General features: G+C 39.1%; 1 protein-coding gene across 2 annotated transcripts in view; it reads right to left on the bottom strand.

Moving 5' to 3' along the window:
• The window catches only part of BEND5 (BEN domain containing 5), a 730,611-nt gene that overhangs the window by 382,544 nt on the left and 328,191 nt on the right, over positions 1-19,876 (bottom strand). For both annotated transcript variants that reach the window (XM_060276914.1, XM_035121552.2), the window contains exon 6: positions 6,323-6,362. In XM_060276914.1, coding sequence (XP_060132897.1) covers positions 6,323-6,362 — 40 coding nt within the window. The remainder of the gene's footprint in view (positions 1-6,322; positions 6,363-19,876) is intronic.

The raw sequence follows: 19,876 nt of genomic DNA, 5'->3' as shown, positions 1-19,876 counted from the left end.
TATATTAAAACTTCATTTCCTTGTTGTTTTAGATAGTGTCCTTTTCCTATACATTTTTTTGCTTAGGTGAGCCTGAAAGAATTCCCTCCTGCTTAATGAGTAGATCAATTATTGTTCATAGAGGAAGATACTGTCTCTTTAAAGGTTATTTGAAGGTTGATTGTTATCTTATTGCTTATATCCAGCAAATCTATTCAGGCTTATGAATGAATTTGACCTTTTTATAGTTAGTGGGAGGAAAAAAAACAGAACAAAAGTTAATTTAGAACTCTATACTACAACACTTTTTCCCAGAGAAATGAAAGGGCATTCAAATCGATACCTGCACAATAACACTTCTGATGAATGTTTGTACCCAATTTTCTCATTTTGCTAACTTGAGATTGGAAATTTTGAATAGTTTTCAAAGACCATATTCTTTATGTGCTGTGAAGTATGTGGTATTGTGTCCAAACAATGCAAGGGGATAATCATTATAGAAGTATCACTGGGCCTGAAAAGGTCAGTTAGTTGGAAATGTCAGCTTTCAATGCAACTATGCTGGACCTTCGTAGGCAAGGATCCAATTAAAGGGACATGCCAAGGTGCATGGAAACATCACAGTGACCTAGAATAATAATAAGGTGTTGCAGAAAGATTTCAAAAGTAATGGTGTTAGCTTTTCAAATGCCGTCTCTATGGTTTTATTTAACTTGATGAAAAACCATTTCCCAACAGAAAAAATACACTCTCACACACTTAATATTCAGGTTTCCTATATACTGTGTGTGTGCACCAAAACTAAATGTTAAGCAAGCAAAAAGACCAATCTTACAGTGTTACAAGCAGCTCTGCTATAATTCCTATTTTTAAAATAACACCTAGCAACGAAAGTCGCTATGCTATAAATTGGGTTAAAGAAGAGTCACAAAACAAGAGATGGGGGGAAGGGGAGAAAATATAATATCCCTATATATTCTGTGGGGATGCATAGAAGCTCCTTTCCAGAGTTGCTGATTTGTCTTCCTACCACAGCAAAATATTGGATTGTATCGTTAGCAAGGCTTGCATCACTTCGTATATGACCATCTAATTTTTAAAACTGCTGCAAAATTGTAAGTGTCATCCAGTCATCTAAGCATACAAATTATTTTGGTGAAAGACTGATGATACAAGACAGAAGATAATTTAGGCTGGATAGACAAAAGTAGATGAAGGTCAAGCACTTCAAGATGTGAATATTCATACAACATAATGTCAGGTTTCAGCCTCAGACCCCAAATAAAATGAAACTCCTGTTTTGAATATGATCCAGTGAAGGGAGCTTATGTAAACGGCAAAGACTTATTCTGGAATCATGATTTGGAAGATGCAAAAGCTGGTCTGAAGAACAGAGGCAATGAAGCATGATAATGGAGTAGAGCACAAACAAGATGGAAGAATAGGGTGGGAGTCCATAGCTGTTGGAGCTCCATTTTGCTCAATTGATTGTGACAGAACAGAATGGCTGCTAGGAGGAGAATTTATATTAATATCCTGCAGGAGGGGACAAACAAGCAATGGCACAGGAGAACCTGACAATAGCACCAAAAACCCCACAGCACTTTTCGCATGGGATATTTCTCTGCTGTGTAAACAGAGTACACTTATAATTTGGCAGCAGTTTTAGAAATTTGGGTGGGCATATACAAAGTGATGCAAAGCTATGAGGAACAGAGGCTACAAGGATTGAAAAGGCCATTTCTGCACCTGAAACTGGGAAGCTGTCGCACAATAAATCATTCCGTTTATGGCTTTAAAAAGGAAGCCTAACCTCTGCTCCCCAGGTATTGCTGTCCCACCCTCTCTGTACACTTGCCTGCTGATTTTCTACTGTGAAAATATTCTTCTGCAGGCAGCCAGGATTCATTTGAAGGACACACAAATATTGGATCATAATAGGAGGCAAGCTTGGAAAAAGAGCAACTGGGATTGCTGTATCTTGTTCCTCAGCCATGTCTTTGAACCAGTTGCTATCTCTCAGCCTAGCATATATCACAGTGTTGTTATGTGACTGAATGGGAGGGGGTTTGTGGAGGACTCATGTATGCTGCCTTGGGCTCTGTGGAGGAAAGGCAGGATATTAACGCAATAAATAAATAAATACTATTGTGAATTCTCTTACATGGTTGAGGTTTCCCTGAAAAGGCCCAGGATCTTTTTGTATCCCGTGGATGAGAATAAATGCCAGAATCAATATTTCAGAGCAGGTTTAAGTATTTTGCTGAACTAAGTTACTAAGATGCTATTTTTGCAGTCCGTTGGGATTTATTAGGATACTTCTCCATGTCCCACTGCTACTACTTTATCTGGTCATGGAATTAGGTAAATTGGATGAGGCACAGTATCAGAAGTTAGTTTTGCTATCTCAGAAATTATATGATATTAGAAAGCTCCATGATGGCATTATCCCAGCTGCTCCAGCTGTGCCATTCGTGCTGTGTGAGACCTGCATAGGCCAAGAACCAATGGAGCAGCCCTCCCAAAACTGATGCCCTCAAGATGTTTTGGATTACAATTCCCATAATCCTCCTGCCCATTGGCCATGCTGGCTGGGAATAGGGGGAGCTGTAGTCAAACAACATATGGAGGGTGCCAGATTAGAGAACGTAGCAACTGAGTGCACTGGATGTGCAAATCCAACACGTGAGTACTGTAGTAACTGTAGAATACAAAGCTGAGAAAACCCATTGTAAATCTATAGCTGGACAATACCACTTCAGACTGCAAGTGGGAGCTCATCTTATAAAATGCTCTCATATTTATTTATTTATTTATTCATTCATTCATTCTCTCTCTCCCCCCCAAGAAATGTAGAATGTCAGGAAGAAGGCTAGATTTTTCAAAAAAATTCTATGTGTAGGGATTATCCCCACCTCCCCCAGTAAAGAAGCATTCAACTCCTCCCCAGAAGTCTGAATTGGTATAGCCCAAACACAGGTCTACCACCCCAGCAGCGGTTTGTGCAAAGCAGACCATTGCTGATTAAAAACAGGAAAACTAAGATGTAATGATTACATGAGTAGTAGTGGCTTAAGGCTGCAATCCCCCTGATATTGGTGGAACGTACGTCCGAGAAAATATGCATAAGACCAAGGTCTCATCTACTAGCCTTGAAAACTAATCCCTCTTCCCAGCTTCCATAGAGTTATGTAAACATTATCTCCAGAATTTCTATTTAACCTCGCAAACAGATTAACATACTTCCCCACCTGCTAATTTATTTTCCCTCTTCTTCTGAGCATTACTATATTTTCTTTGGCACAGACTGTCATTAATAGGAAGATATGTAAGAATTCATTTTAAAATACAACAGCCTATGAAGCTCTCACCAACAAACATGAAGAGTAATTATGTGTGGTTGTTTGAAAACTCAGCCAGGATCCCTTGACGTGTACTTTGATCAGAATCAATGTAGTAATAATTAGCATGGCCTATTAAGAATAGTTGGAGCATGAGTTTCAGTGGTGAACAACTTTCTGTCACATTTTATTACCCTGTATCATTTTTACTAATAGGTGTATTATAGCTTCATGACTTTGAGTTCATATTATTTTCATGCTTCAATTAGTCAGAAGCGTCCAGAATGTTCAGGACTGTAATAGGAATGGCTTTTCAGAGAGTTTTAAAAGTGGAATTTGTTCTTAAGCAACTTTCCCCCAAAAACACATCCTGAAGTTTTCTTTTAATCTAATTTAGCACGGCAGTTTCCTAGGCAGTGGTATGAAGGAAAGCAAGCCTCAATCAAAGGAGAAATATAGTAAATCTCACATATCATCCCATTTAACTCTAGGAAGGTTAAAATATTATTTTCTAACCAGTGAAAAATTAACTGAGCAATGCAGAACTGCATCTATAATTTGACACAATAAAACAGCTCTAGCAGAAATGAAAGCCACCTGAAAATTATCCATGTGTGAGTCACAAATTAATGAAATGGAGATAATCTTACATTTTCATGTTTAAATGAGTTTTTAAAGAGAAAGCATAGAGTATTGGATATACCAAGGCAATTTTGCATGTTCAAGTTTTTGAGTGCAATGGGCTATCCCTCCCCCCGACATACAGGCTTGGGTGGAACCATTTAGAATTGTATCTTTAACCTTACAACTCTTGTTTCCTTCTCTCTCTTCTATTTCCTAAATGGCACTACCCTCACAAGGCCCAAACCCCCATCATTTTTGTTCAGCCTGCTACATCTAGGCCTCCCATGCAGTCTACAAGACCCCTAATACTACTCTCCACTCTCACACGTCAACCATAACACTCCCTGCCTCCATCTACCTCATTTATAGCAGCAAATAAGCTGTTATATAGCCCTGTTACCATTTTAAGTTTTGTGTTATCCCATTTTGGAGTCTCAAGCAGCATCAGCATTTTACCCTCTGATTCTTTTGGTACTTGTTATAATAAACTTTTTTAAAAACCTGAACTGGTATTCAGTGGTCCTTGCTAATTCCTCCTAGTAATAGGACTACAGTACAACTTCTTAATGACACACCACCTCTCTAGACCCAAGATCTCTTTTTTTAAATATCTTTTTTATTAATTTTCTATTCACCCACCAATATTCGTTACATAGTTCCATGTTAACATATTTTACAATTAAAGATTTTCCCTTCGTTAATACAATACTTATTTCATATATTATATTTCACAATCAATCAAGTTTCACATTTATATTATCATATCCTTCCTATTGTTGACTTCCTTTCTTCCTTTGCTGTCTATTTTGTTTCAAGTATTTCTCACACATTATCCTTTTTCTGTATATATAATTTCCATATGTCGAGATACTATATTGGTTGTTTCCACTCTACTGGTCTTATCTTTCTAGGTTTCATGTTAATTTTTCAATATACTCCATAAAATTATTCCATTCCCTGTCAAATACTTTGTCTCCTTGGTGCCCAATCATTTAGCTACGGTATTCCTGCATATTCTGTTATTTTTTGCCGCTAATCTTCAATTGAAGGTAATTTGTGTTGCTTCTAAACCTGGGCCAACAACAATCTTGCTCCCGTTGTGGCATATAAGAAGAATTTTTGGTTGTGTTTTTTGACATCCTCCGCTACCATCTACAACAAGAAGGCTTCCGGTCTTTTCTTAAAAGTGTACTTAAAATTTTTATTTAGTTCATTATATATTCCCCACCCCAGAAATCCTTAACTTTCCCGCACCTTCACCACATGTGGAAAAAATCTCCCTCTGCATTCCCACACTTGAGACCCAAGATCTCTTGAGATATTTTGAGACCCAAGATCTCAAAATATTACACCTATATAGTGATGTGCTAAAACATAAGGCGTAACCTGGGAGATGTGTAGGCTTGGTAACATCACACTGCCTCTGTGGCAGCAATATATGCCAGAAGCTTTGCACAAGACAATACAAGGTCTCAAGGCCTCCTTTAGCCTCCTTTAGCTCTAACCCTCCAATGCACCATGATCACTATTCTCTCAGAGGGTATAAGAAGAAGCCAAATGCTTTGGATTTGGATCCTTGCCATTAATGCTACATGGTATCAGCTTTCAGTTTTTTTCTATTTATTACCCACAACTCAGACTTACTCCAATGCTTAGCTACGGCGACACAGAACGGGGTGCGCCATGCAGCTACTGCAATATCCTGTATCTGCTAAGCAGAGTCATCCAACCTTCATCCCCCATGGCCAGTTCTCTTGTTTTGAGCACTTAGCAGGAAACAAACAAAACTTATATGAACACTATTGGCATGATTAATCTCCACCATACTAAACAGACAAGTAGCACTTAATAATAGCCATGCTAGTATGTTCTTCAGAAAGCGGTTTGGTTTTCAGAAACATTTTATTTTTAATGTAGTATTTTTTAATAATATATATTTCAAGATGACAAACACATTCTCTCTCTCTTTCTCTCTCCAACAGTGAGCAATGATAATATCGGCTCCCTCTGTTCTTTAGTAAATATCTAAGTTTACCACTGCAGAGAGTTAAATGGAATGCTTCTGTGATACTTGAACATACATTGTGAATTATAGCATATCTACCCTGCAGACATACCACTAACAGTAACCCCAGGAGGCTTAAAGAAATATCAGCACTCAAATTCACAGAGTAAAGGTCTGAAGAGGCAGCTCTGTGAACGGATAACTGCCCGCGGCTTTACCAAGCACAATATAGCTGTCAGTTGTTATTATGTTAAAGATTTTCTGGTGAACAGTGTTTTTCATTTTGCATGTCAGGGAGGGGAGAAAGAGACACATTCAGACAACCATCTCTTTAAGAAAACATAAAAAGAGCTGAGCCTTGTGGCTTACTCACCAGGGTTGGTTATAGTCAAGAGGTCAAGTTGCCGCTGTTGCTGAAAAACAAATGATAAAAGGAGTTGCTGAAAGATGGCTAATTTTAGTAGGTCAGCTTAGACATGCCAAGCAAGTGTTCTGACATTTGCAATAGAATTAATTATGACTTACATGGCTCAATGTTATTCTTTTGGATGGAAGCCATGTGTACCGTGCCCAGCCCTTTGAATGCCTTCTCTCTTGCACTCTTTTAGAGTGTTGGTAATTAATTTAGTGGTAAAAATGCACATATGCATGTCTGCTTAGATTTAACAACCTTTGTCAAACCAAGGAAACGTTTAACACATCGGCAAAGGATGTTATATGATTTAAAGAATGGTACTGATGTGCAGGATTCTGTGGCACAAGTTAGCATCCTTATCTTTTTTATAAAAAATAAAATAACACCTTATTCTCACAGTGGAGAAGTAAATGAGATAGAAGTTAATTAAAAGTGAGAGAAAGAGGCCTTGGATAATCAAGGGCTTTGTTGTTACCACAAATAACTGATCCTGTAACTATCCTTCCAGAAGCTTCGTGCCATTGGACACAATAAAGGCACTTGCAGGAAAACAATACAGAGAACAAGGAAGCAGAACTATAAACATTGAGGCCCACTTCATGACCAGAACAGCATTGAAGTTACTTTTGCATGGCTCCCGTTACCATTCTGGCAACATATAGCAATCAATCAATCAATCAATCACCTTTCACATATATATCTCAAGACAATGTACAAAACATAATAAACTAAAACAGTGTTTAGTGTTAAGAAACAATAAAAAGGACACCAAACAGCAGAGACCTATTCATCCAACTGGGAAAGCTTGGAGGAGAAAAGAGGGCAGGAACTAAGTCACATGGTTCTAGAGAGGTGTGGAATCCAACCACATGGAAGCTGTTCTCACATCACCTCTGAAAATGTCATTAAGTATGTCACTGTGCACTCATCACCAATCAATGGTAGGTAACTAAATTCTAAGAAACTACTAGTGCTATTCACATTGACAATTCATTTATTTTGGTGCATTCAGCATTCGTTTGACATTCACTGCAGCTTAGAGAGTTCCCCCGCCCTTCATCATTCGAATGTTACAGCCATTTACTTCTTTTTCCTTACACTTCCTAATAGTTATCCTTCTAAACTCTCTTCGTCCAACATTTGTGTAGAACTGGCATTGCAGAATATACTGTCCACTTTAATTTATCTTTCCTAATTTGCTCAATAATGTCTGTGTTGCTTTCATTTATTGTCAGGTCTATTGATCCACTTCTAATCTAATTCTCATCATTACGCTGTCTCTATTCTTTTGGTGACACTTGGAAGTCCTTGAAAATGGAAGCATGCCTGCATGAACACTAAACTGAAAAGTTTGTCTTTCCCAACATTTTACTCTTTCAAGGCCTCATCTAAATGGATTGAAACTTAGTGACTCTGCAGTTGAATGCCAAATGAAATTCATTCGATAGTATATGAACTTCACTGACAGTCAAGTGTGCTTAGTTCCTACTTGCGACTGAACATAAGATATAATTCATGTCCATGAAAGGACACTAATGGTGCAAGGTTGGCTGTCTCCTGTTTGTACAAGAAGGAGAACATTGTGGACAACTTTGAATCACTGCTTTACTTAGGTCAGCCTTTCTATGTCTTCCAACAGGTCCCCTCCCACAACAATATTTAAACCCAAATTACCTTGGGGTGGGAGGCCAGATTCATAAGATGCCAAGCTATCTGACTTCTTAGAAATACATTCCTAAACCAAAACATACCTATTAAGAAAGAACTGAACTATTTTTTAATACTGTATATGGGCTACGATGTGACACACACACACACACGACTCTTATCAAGTGGTTGCCTTTAACACAGGGAAATTTTAGAACAAAAATAATTCATGTTGTATCAAGTACTTTTTTTTACCCTCACTCCATAGGAATTCCATATGAACCAGCATTTAGAACAAAAACTAAAACAAATCTCCTCAACACCTCAATTTATCTTTCTACTACCATGGGAGCCACCTTTCTCCAATTGAGCCAGAATGTTGAGCTGTTCTAACCCCTCAGAGTTGAACCCATTATACTGACACAACCCACCAGCATATGCCATTGAGCACTGTTCATTTCAGTATGGTAGCCAAACTTTTATTAGGCTCTAAAACTGTCTTTATTAGATTTGTTGCTGAATAGTTCTAAATTGTAATTCTAAGCTGACCTTAAAAAATTTTCATTGCTTACTTCTTCACTAACTTTTCCTGACTTAAGACTTTAAACTTTCAACGTTCTTTTAACCTTTTATACTGGCATATATTCCCTCTCTTTCTCTCTCTCAGCACTTACTTCTTTTCCTTAGTATTGATGCCCTTGGAGATATTTGCTGACTTTTTTCTATTTAATTCTAACCTTAATTAACTCAGGGTGAATTGGAAGAGTGCAAAGAAGGAATTATTTTTTGTGTAAATTAACTAATTCATTTAAGGCTAGATTATCTGCAAGATGTTCTCCTGCCCCACTCTTATTTCTTCTTGGTACATTAACCAACTCTACCCACGTGTAAAGGTACCACAGATTGTTCAGTACATTTTGTGAAAAGAAGCCCAGTACAAAGATGCCTAGTGATACTGACACCTAGAACTGTTTCCTCATTAACACTATCATCAAATTACATGCAACTGCAATCAGTTCTTGATCCAGACAAGGAAGTGTAGCATGTTTTCCCCAAAATGTTAAGTTATCAAACTCGGAGAAATTAAGTTCTCTTGATGAATTTTCTACATTTTTTCTCTGGTTGGATATTCCTTAGTTGGAGTGCCACAACACCCTGCAGTACAATTTGGATTTACCTTCTGATCAAGACAAAAATGCCATTTCTGTTCCCTTTAAACAGATGCTCTGATAATTAAAAACATAAAATGTTATCACACTCAAGCACTAAATAATAAATTCTTTCAACTAACCCCTCCAACAGATCTTTATTCATGTAATACAGCAGAATCTCACACTTCCTTTGCCCTCTATTATTAGTTGCAAATGTATCATTGGATCATGATAAAATGTGCCACTCATCTTGTTGACACTTGGCAGGGATCTTAGTAAAACTCAACTACCCATGCCTATTACTTTGTGTGGATTTTATTATCAATAATGCAGGTGTGTAGGTGGATTCCAATAAAATGTGAACACTCTCTGTAGGAGCTTTTGTGAATTTCCAGAAGCATCTGATCAGTCATCTTCCTATACACTTCCTACATCTTTGTATTTCCAGTCATGGTTCAAAAGCAGAGGCCAATATGAATAATACAAAAGAACATATATGGGCAGTTTAATGACTATTGGAAACAAAACTATCCCTATACACTCCTGCTATTTCCACAGTATAATGGCAAAGCTCGCACAAACATGCAATATATAAGTCAAACTCTACCTGTGGCAGAATCCCAGCTCTTCCTTATTGCTACCTTTTTGCTGATGCATAAGGAATTGGAGCACAGGGTGAACTCAATGCCTCGCTTGGGAATGATATCTTCTCTCAAGGCAAGGCATTATGGGTGAAGTCACTCCAGAGTGACTTCACCACTGTCACTTTGCCATGATGGCAGCAAATACTGTTTAAAGTTACTTTAAATTTAAAATGCAAAGATACTTAAAGCAGTACACTATTTATTTATTTGTAAAATTATTTATTTGGCACTATTCATAAAATATATCGGAGTGGTTTGAAGCAATCATACATAAAGCCATACAACAAAAACCATACGAAAATGTTAAAATCAGAGATTAACAGACACTTTTTAGCATCATTGCAATATGGCGGCAGCATAGTAGTCTCTGGTGTGACCTCATCAACAATGCATCAGTCTGAGGAAGGGCTGTGCACTCAGAAAAATGCACAAGATAGGTTCCCCAGAGAGGATTGGGTTGTGGGCAGCAGCAACAGTGGAGTGGCGACTGGGAGGAAGGAAGAATCATTGGTGGCAGTAATAATGCCAGTGGCTAGTTGTCCAGCCAGGGTAGTATTTCTCCCTGCAGGCAGCAGATAAGAGGTGCATAGCCCACCATCTGAGCCATGTGGCTCAGTGTGGCCAATGATAGGATTAATCCTGATTATAATCCTGATTATAAAGATTCTTATCATCAATTCCTCAATGTATAATATCCATTAGCAAGGTACAAAGCAATAATTGGGCAATGACTGAGTTTTGGAAGCACATAAAAATGAAATTATCTCCTCTTTCTCTCATTCTTTACTTATACTCTGCCCCCATCCCTGCTCACACTTGCAAATTTTGCACATCAGAAGGTTGGTCTTAAAGTTAGCTGAAATTTCTCAGTCATTTTCCTTTTGCTCGACCCCCAAAAACCCACTTTGCACAATTTTCTCTGAAAATTCACCACTGTGTGTGTGTGTGGCAGCCACCACCACCCCACCACAATACCCCAGAAGGATGCTAGATCTAGAGCATTGCGGCAGATGCAAGATTGTGGTTAGGCTGCCAATATAGTTGGTGCTCCTCCTGCCATTTACAATGGCAGCAAAAATAGTAGCAACTAAAAAACCTCAGGAACAAATAAGAAGCTGTGCTGCTGCTACTGGTAGGCACCCAAACCCACAAGAAATTGTTGGATTACTCCCCCACCAGAGAAATGCCCTCTCCTACTTTTTCTGCCCACAAATACAATAGAACATTTCAAGATGCCATTTGCATATGGCTGTAGTCTTAAACATTTTAGCATTCAGGGTCAAAACCAGGGTTGAACCAGTGGATGTGCCTATGCAACAACTCATCCCACCTAATATTTTTTTTGTTTTTTTAAAGGCATTCTAATTTGTGACACAACAGCTTCCATTTGAAGAATGAGATCTTGTTTTTCAGAACAGCCAAACAGCAAAACCAGTGATGTCTCCCCATGCTCAAATTTTCATCCACTTGCTCAGGGTGGAATGCTGAAATATAATTTATCACTCTTATCACACAACTTGCATCATTCTTGACTTGAAGGGAGTTGATCCCACATCTGAAGGGCCACAGGCTCACCATCCATGTATCAGTTGGATATGACTACTTTCTTTCCGGGTCAACCCAACAGTAAGGTCAAGAAAAAAAATAAACAACATGGAAGAAATCCAATTTATGAAAACCCTTGGCTGGGACAGCATATCTGAATGAGGTCAAACTGGGAATGATTACCATGGTGGAGGTCCTGAATATTCACAAGGCAAGTTTTTCAAGCAATAATCGTAATTTTGGACATATTGTGGAATGTGGAGCTGTGAATCTGATTTAGCTCATAAGCACATAAGAGAAAACTCTTCAGTGTTTTTTCTCTTGACAGCAATAGCAAATGTTTAAAGGCTTCCTCTCCTGTGACGACCCTGAACTGGAGGAATATGGTGAATCTTACTACTTGTTAAAAGCACAGGAAAACACTTAAATCGATTCCAATATAACAAATTAGAAATCAGTTCAGTGAAAAGTGTTGAAAGGTATCAGGTGCTACAAGATCAATTCAAGAAGAAAGATTAAAATAGCTGAGCAAGTACAGGTTGGCAAAGAAATGATTAAGGGAATAGGAAATCATAAAATCAGACTTCTCAAATCTGAATGGTACTTACTCCCCAAAGGAAGACTGGTTGTTGTTGTTTTTTAGTTCAAACATAAAGGCACAGTCCTACAAGTTCACTACCAGGAATAATGGATGGAGCTTAAATGAAAAGAAATATCAATATCAAATTCAACACTTTCTTTTTCAGACAGGCAGTACAGAGCGAGAAACTGGGCTCTTAAGGCTTTGAAAGCCACACTTCTTTTAATGGTTCCTGCTACATGATTAAATATGTACTGTGGGGCCATTCCTGCTTTATCAAGGGAAAGAAAACCTGACTATACACTGTAACCTCTGTGGTTTAGTAATCCTGACTCTCATTTTATTCATTTAGAGTAGGATAGTGGTCCAGTTATTCAGAAATCAAAATGTTTGGGAAACTGGTGAGTATGATTAATTGCATCATTCAACATTTGAAAATATTAAAACTGGGGTTGAAATTGCATTAAACTAGTGCATTATCTTGGGAAAGACTGTTTCATGCTGATGGTAATGTAGAAAGTAAGGGTTCTACATCTCTTGCATTACAGAGTTGACACGGTCTGGAGAAGGCTAACAAACTCCCACTGATATCAGGGGGGAAGGACACTGTGACAATACAATCCCATGTATATCTTATTCAGAGGCAAGCTCCATTGATTACAACAGAGTTTACATCCAGGTATGTGCCATAGGACCCAGGTGGCGCTGTGGTTAAACCACTGAGCCTAGGGATTGCCGATCGGAAGGTCGGCGGTTCGAATCCCTGTGACGGGGTGAGCTCCCGTTGCTTGGTCCCAGCTCCTGCCAACCTAGCAGTTCGAAAGCACGTCAAAATGCAAGTAGATAAATAGGAACCGCTACAGCGGGAAGGTAAACGGCGTTTCCATGTGCTGCTCTGGTTTGCCAGAAGCGGCTTTATCATGCTGGCCACATGACCTAGAAGCTATACGCCGGCTCCCTCGGCCAATAATGCGAGATGAGCGCGCAACCCCAGAGTCGGTCACGACTGGACCTAATGGTCAGGGGTCCCTTTACCTTTACCTTTATGTGCCATAGGTATAGGACTGCAGCCCCAAGCACTGATGTTTTCAAGAGGACTAAGCACACTCCTGTCATGAGATTGGACCTAGGCATGGGCAGTGCTTTTCTTCCAGGAAAATAAAATAGGTGTCGGTAGTCACCATGAAATTGTTACAGTAAGTGCCACACTTTTTAGCAAAAAAAAAAAAAGTGCCAGTATTGCATACCCTTGAGTACCCCCTGGAAAAATGCACTGGGCATGGGCAAATGTGTCAGATTTTGTCTCTCTGTTTTTGTCTCTCTGATTTTTCCAATCTAAAGTTAAGCTCTCCACACTACCACATCAGTTTGATTTTTTTTAAAAAAAAAGTATTGAAAATTCACCAGCATTTCAATGTGATTTTCTCCTAACACATGTTTGTATGCAATTTTACCTATCTTGCAGAACAATTTCTCCTACTATGCACATTTTTGTAAGATATTTTTACTAACATATGCAGCTTATGTACAGTTTGCCCTAGTATATTCATTTTTATACACATTATTTCCCTAGAGAATGGAAATTTTTTGATTTTGAAAAATGTGAATTTTGAAGGATGGATAAGTTTCAGCCCTCATATTGTTTTGAAAAGTGAAAAATGGGTAGCTTCACCTTTAAATATAAACTAAATTGAATTTCAGTTCCCCAATTGGACTCAATATGTGTAAAATGGCTTCCGTATCTTCCTCTCTATGCTACTTGATCAATAAAAACATGTTACTTCCCTTAAGAGATCTCAAATATTAACTGAACTGAATTACTATGATCTTTTTAAAAATGGTGTGAACCAGTTAGTCAAGGCCATTCATTTAGAAACAACCTTTAACCATCTGGCAGGCCTGTGCAAATTGAAGTTCTAGTCCTCCTGAAGTTGCTTTAAAAATGTTAAAAGCTTTGTTTCGGTGCACATATAACATGGAGATTTTCCTGTGGCCTGGAGTTTTTATTAGGTAAAATTACAAAGTCGCAGCCTTATTGCTGTGTTTGTGACATCAATTACTATAATACCAATACAGATCACCCTAGTGCCACAAACAGAGAATTAGGCCTGAATGTGAGAAATAAGCAGCAGGAGCTAATAAAATCTGTGTTAAACAGCTATTTATTTCAAAGAAAGAATAAACAGAATAAAAACAATAAGGGCCACATGTGGTGCTATTAGCACTAGGAAAAGAATCTATATAGGATATGGATTACAACTTCAGCCTGGAAGAACTGCTTCTTTGTTGTCAGACTCAGCCTCTGTGTAATATTAAATAATACTAAATAACAGGAAAAGCATTCGGACAGAAAAAGTATAGATTAGGGAAAGCAATTATTAACATTTAGGGCCTGCGATTTGTTGGGAAGGTGGGCCTTGCAATTCAATGAATTTCTAATTAGAAACAAAGTGCATCTGCCTATAGCAGTAATAGGATATTGATCAACCACTGTTTGTTTATGGAAGTATTATTGATAACAGAAATAAGGTTTACACAATTTTCAAGCCAAAAACACAGATCAATTTATTTAATACCAATAGAGGGTGTTTTCTTGAAGCCAGGGTAGGGCAATCGTTTTCTTGTGTTGGAAATTAGTGTCAAGCCATGCAAATAACTTTTTTAAAAATTGTGTCAAATGGGACATTGCTACTCTAAGACAGGGATGGGGAACCTATGGCCCTCCAAATGTTGTAGGATTCCAAACGGTTTCCAATAGTCTGGTTCCCACCTGACCCAGACTTTGAGAAGACTTTCTCTGAGGAAGAGGCTTGGAACCCTGTGAAGAAACCCAGCATACTTGGCTCATGTATGTCTAACCTCGGACCTCCAATAACCTATCAAATTACATTCCTAGAACAATTCCCTGTCCATAAAGGAGCTATGAAACCATGGTTTGGTAGTGCTATAAACACAAACAAGCAAAGGGCTGCTGAAAGCCTTAGGCTCACATGCTCCCCTGCCCAACTCCTCTCCCAAATGGCCAGAAAGAGGACTTTGGCAAATTTAGTTACACTTTTAACAAAACCTGACTTATCATTCTATGAAGCAGAGGTTACAGTTTCAAACAAGCACAAGTAAATTTCACAATAAGCCACCTTCAAACTAGGCAAAAGCAGCAGCAAGAGAGCTCTGTGGTATAGTCTGCAAAGCGGACACAATGTAGAGCAGGAAATTCACTGCTAGCTCAAATTCACTCAGTTCCCCCACCATTTCCTGGTACCATTGATACAGTGTGAGTGTGCTCCTACCCTGTGCTGTCCACATCCTGCCCTCAAATCCATTCTGTTTCAGTTTATCTTTGCTTGCAGAACAACCATGCAATGTATCACCACATATTTTTGTGTGGAGACAGTTTATCTGCTCCTCAACCTCTGTAGCAGGACTTCTGCTAAAACCTACATCCATTCAGCTGGCAGAATTCAAGTTTAGAATGACTCTGTTAATCTCTTACTTTGCTGCTGTCAGAAAGAACAGCAAAGGCAATGGATAAATTCAATTAACAAAAAAAACCTTTCAGTTTAACAAGTTGTATTAAGGGCTTTTCGTGCTCACTCCCCAAAATGCTGGGAAAAGACAGCTGTTAACAGACATATTATTTAGGCAATACTGATATAGTACTGTATGGTATCACATCATGTGATTAGTTCTTTAAAGGTGTTTCAGCTTTTACTGGTTGCCATTGCTTTTCTACCTATAACAGCTGCCTCCTTTTTTAAACAAGGGGGAAAGGTTGGAAATATGGGTTGCCAACTTCCCCCATCCCCACCAGCCTCCTATGTTTAATGGGCTGCAAACCTCTAATGTAGGCATCCCCAAACTGCGGCCCTCCAGATGTTTTGGCCTAAAGCTCCTATGATCCCTAGCTAACAGGACCAGTGGTCGGGGAAGATGGGAACTGTAGTCCAAAACATCTGGAGGGCCGAAGTTTGGGGATGCCTGCTCTAATGACTCCGGCTGCCTTTCTGCCTCTAACAACCAGCTCATTTTTAAAGAAGAGGTTATAAATAAGGGTTGCCAATATTTTTTTTTCTTAACTAGGCTCCTGTGTCTTTATTGGGGTTGCCAACTTTTACAGGCCGCTACTTCTCTACCTGTAATAATTAGTCCACAGGGCAAGGGGTCATGCAGTTTCATGTGCCTTGCAATCATCCAGGAAGATTTCTGCACCTTCTATGAATGTGAAAGGTACAGGAGCATAGTGGCTAGATGGTTGTTGTTCTTGTTTAGTTCAATTGTCACACCTAACCTTACAGGTTGCACTAAAAAAAGAGGACCCAGGTGGCACTGTGGTTAAACCACTGATCCTAGGGCTTGCTGATCAGAAGGTCGGCGGTTCGAATCCCTGTGACGGGGTGAGCTCCCGTTGCTTGGTCCCAGCTCCTGCCAACCTAGCAGTTCGAAAGCACGTCAAAATGCAAGTAGATAAATAGGAACCGCTACAGCGGGAAGGTAAACGGCGTTTCCATGTGCTGCTCTGGTTTGCCAGAAGCGGCTTTGTCATGCTGGCCACATGACCTGGAAGCTATACGCCGGCTCCCTCGGCCAATAATGCGAGATGAGCACGCAACCCCAGAGTCGGTCACGACTGGACCTAATGGTCAGGGGTCCCTTTACCTTTTTAACCTTACAGGTTGCACTAAAAAAAGAGGATATTCAGCAGGTACACATATAGAGCAACACAGTTGAGCCCTAAATCTCCCTTCTCTCCATTTTAGTTTGAAGGCTTTTCTGTGCCTTCAAAAGCTGCTGTCAGGAATGTAGCTGCAGTGCATCTCAGTTATATTTTCCACTCCCCTCTTGCCTTACAAACTATTCCCCCAGTATATTTTCACACCTGAAATTTCTAACCTCTTGGCTACCTGAATTGTAAACACTTCAAGGCTGATAGGCCTAGTCTGTGAATATTTCCATCTCTGTCTCTCATCTGTCCCTCTCCCCACTTGTCTTTTTCTGTCCTTCAAAGAGCTACACTAATGGCCATATTCCAACCAACCCTCTCTGCTTGTCATTCACTCAACATTTCATTCATCCCTCTCCCCTGAACATAACCTTCTGCCACAACAGGCACTTGCAGGGTCTTTCCTTATAAACCCCCATTGAATAATAATAAAAAAATGCCTTTAAAACTGCAAACATGTTCATGCTCATGGCAATGACACATACTAAATGTTCCCCTTGACCTAACACGATTTCCGAAAAGATACATTATAGAGAATTTTTCCTTCAAAACTACTCCAGCAAAGTTTGTGTAAGAAATCAGCATACCACCTTTCCACTTCTCAAACTTGATCACCACACATTTAGCTCATTCATAAGACACCATTTATTATGCTTTCCACCTCAAATGTGGTATGGACCATACTCATCCTAACCTCTCATACACTGCCAAGTTTCATAGAATTGTAGAGTTGGAAGGGACCACAAGAGCCATCTAGTCCAACCCCTGCAATGCAGAAATATTTTGCCTTATGTGGGGCACAACCCACGGCTAAGAGCATAGCTGCCAAGTTATCCCTTTTTTAAAGGGATTTTCCATTATGCTGAGTAGGCTTCCTCACAAGAAAAGGGAAAACTTGGCAGCTATGGCTAAGAGCCTCATGCTATAAAATCAGTCTGTTGAACCATTTTTTAACTAAAAGCTGTAATACCTATTTTCCCCATCCCAATTTTTCATTATAATTTTGGGGTGCTATTCAGCCAACTTATCCTTTGCGTACCTATAATAAATTCAAAATCTTCATCAAAATCAGGTTTTGCTCCATCCTTTTGCACTACTAGCCTGCTTTCTTACTTGGTGTTTCCATTTTAATGGCATCATTGTTGAGATGAAGGCCATCAAAACATTTGTCTCAAGGGGTCTGTTTGTGTGTCCAGTGCCTACTGACAAGGCTGTGTATATTCCACGCTTCAATAATTGCATCATGGATTTGGTACATTTGGTATCTGACAGGTTTTAATTTGACCTATCTTGATGTCACCATTTAACTTTCTGAAAATCATATGCATGTGTCAAACAGAAATCTCCATTCTATTTAAATTATTCAAAACGGAATAAACAGATGGGAAAATAACAGATCCCAGTAGATACTGTTTAATGAAAAAGGAGGAAGCAAACATTTGTGTCTTGACAGAAAGGGGGCAGCTAGTTCAATCTCTCCAAACCTCCTTTCAGTAATTTGCTCTAAAAGGTAACAATGTATCCAGTTAATCAGGATGCCTCAAAGGGAACACAGCTACATAGTGTTCCTGCTTTTTAATTTTGAGGGATTAATCTATTGAGCAATCTTTCCTTGTACCATTTTGTCATGACATTTATTCACTCCACGCGTAGCTTCTAATCTGTGTGGACGACGACGTGCTCAAAATAACCACAAAAGAAAATCTAATGGCTTTGATCCAACAGAGCCCAGCACAACTAGAAGGTACCTGTGGAGTGAGTCTCTGATTATTATTTTTTATTCCTCCTGTAGCTGCAGCCTGCTTTGACCCACAGGAGTTGCTTCTTGGGAGCTCAGTGAGTTGCAGTAAGGAGAAGGCAAAAAAGCACTAGTCAATGAGTAAAAACCCACTTGTGGTTCTTATGATACAAACCAAGGTTTATGGACAAATGTATGACACTGGGGAAGCACTGCAGGTCAGTGATGGAGTATATGCTTTTCATGTACAAAGTCCTAGGTTTGATCTCAGGCAGGGCTGGGAAATATCCCCTGCCCAAAACCCTGGAGAGTCACTGTCAAGTCAGTGTCAACAATACTGAGATCAACCAATGATCTGTATTGGTATAAGGTGGCTTTCTATGTTTTATTATTTTCTACAATCTTAGCTAATACTAATTTCAAGTTTCTGTTCTGAAATTGCCATTTGAAAATCATAGTCGTAACCGCTAAGATCCTAGCAGAGATTGCATTATTATGGTTTCACAATCGGTACAAATAGTTGTGCATATACTTCATAATCCTGAAATTACTGTAACTGATTATGATACCATGAGGATACTCCCAAAACTATGAGACAATGAATTTGGGATTAGGCGGCTTTTGTAAACAGTCTTCCCCATGAAATTCAGCTCCTCCTTTAAAGGGAACTTTAAGGCAAGATTTTTCACAAAAGCCACTACAGAGAAAAGGTGTGTCGAAAACATGCTCTGAAGCAGCCAACCCCACTACCACCATAGTGCTCCATTTTATTTTTGGCAGCTTCAGTGCTATTTTTGTTTTGTTCAAAACAGGTCTTCTTCTTGAATAGCAGTGGCATCAGCATGCCGTCAAGCAAGATTTGGCTTCAAGATAAAACCACGGGGCAAATTCAAAGTGAGAGCAATGCTTTGCTCAACACTAGCTTTGTTTGTTCTCAGTGATGTACATCACCATGAAGTTAAATCTGGGTAACTGCATGAGGGTATCATTGCTGCTAGAAATGCATTTTCTTCTCTTCATCTAACAAAAAATTGCCAATGTTCCAGATGATTGGGATGGGGCAATGAACCAGTAGGTGGAAATATACACCATGAGGAGTCTGAATAAATATTTTATCACATACCCCAGCCCCTTTACATGCTGAAAATGTTCCCTGGTTCAGTTGCATTAGCCCCAATTGTTGCCCTAGATGTGTTTTATCATTGTATTCCAGTTGTTTTTAATGCACACTCTAACCTTTCAAATTCTAATATTCAATTCTTTTATTACAAATTAAATATCAACATAATTAAATAATCCCAGCAGCTGTGCTCTGGAAGTTATACCCAAATTAGGCAGAACACATTGTTCTTAAAGCTGGGTTAGATTTCTCATGTTCATACTTAAATGCTCCTACAGATTTCATTCTGGGGGAAATGTGTCACAGCTTAGTACATTATTCATAGGGTGGTTGGGACAAAATAAGCCAGAAACACAGCAGCTCCATC

Source organism: Zootoca vivipara, chromosome 7 (genome assembly GCF_963506605.1).
Source record: "Zootoca vivipara chromosome 7, rZooViv1.1, whole genome shotgun sequence".
NCBI lineage: Eukaryota > Metazoa > Chordata > Lepidosauria > Squamata > Lacertidae > Zootoca > Zootoca vivipara.
The sequence above is the reverse complement of the archived record's forward strand: the minus strand, read 5'-3'. Positions and strand labels throughout refer to the sequence as shown.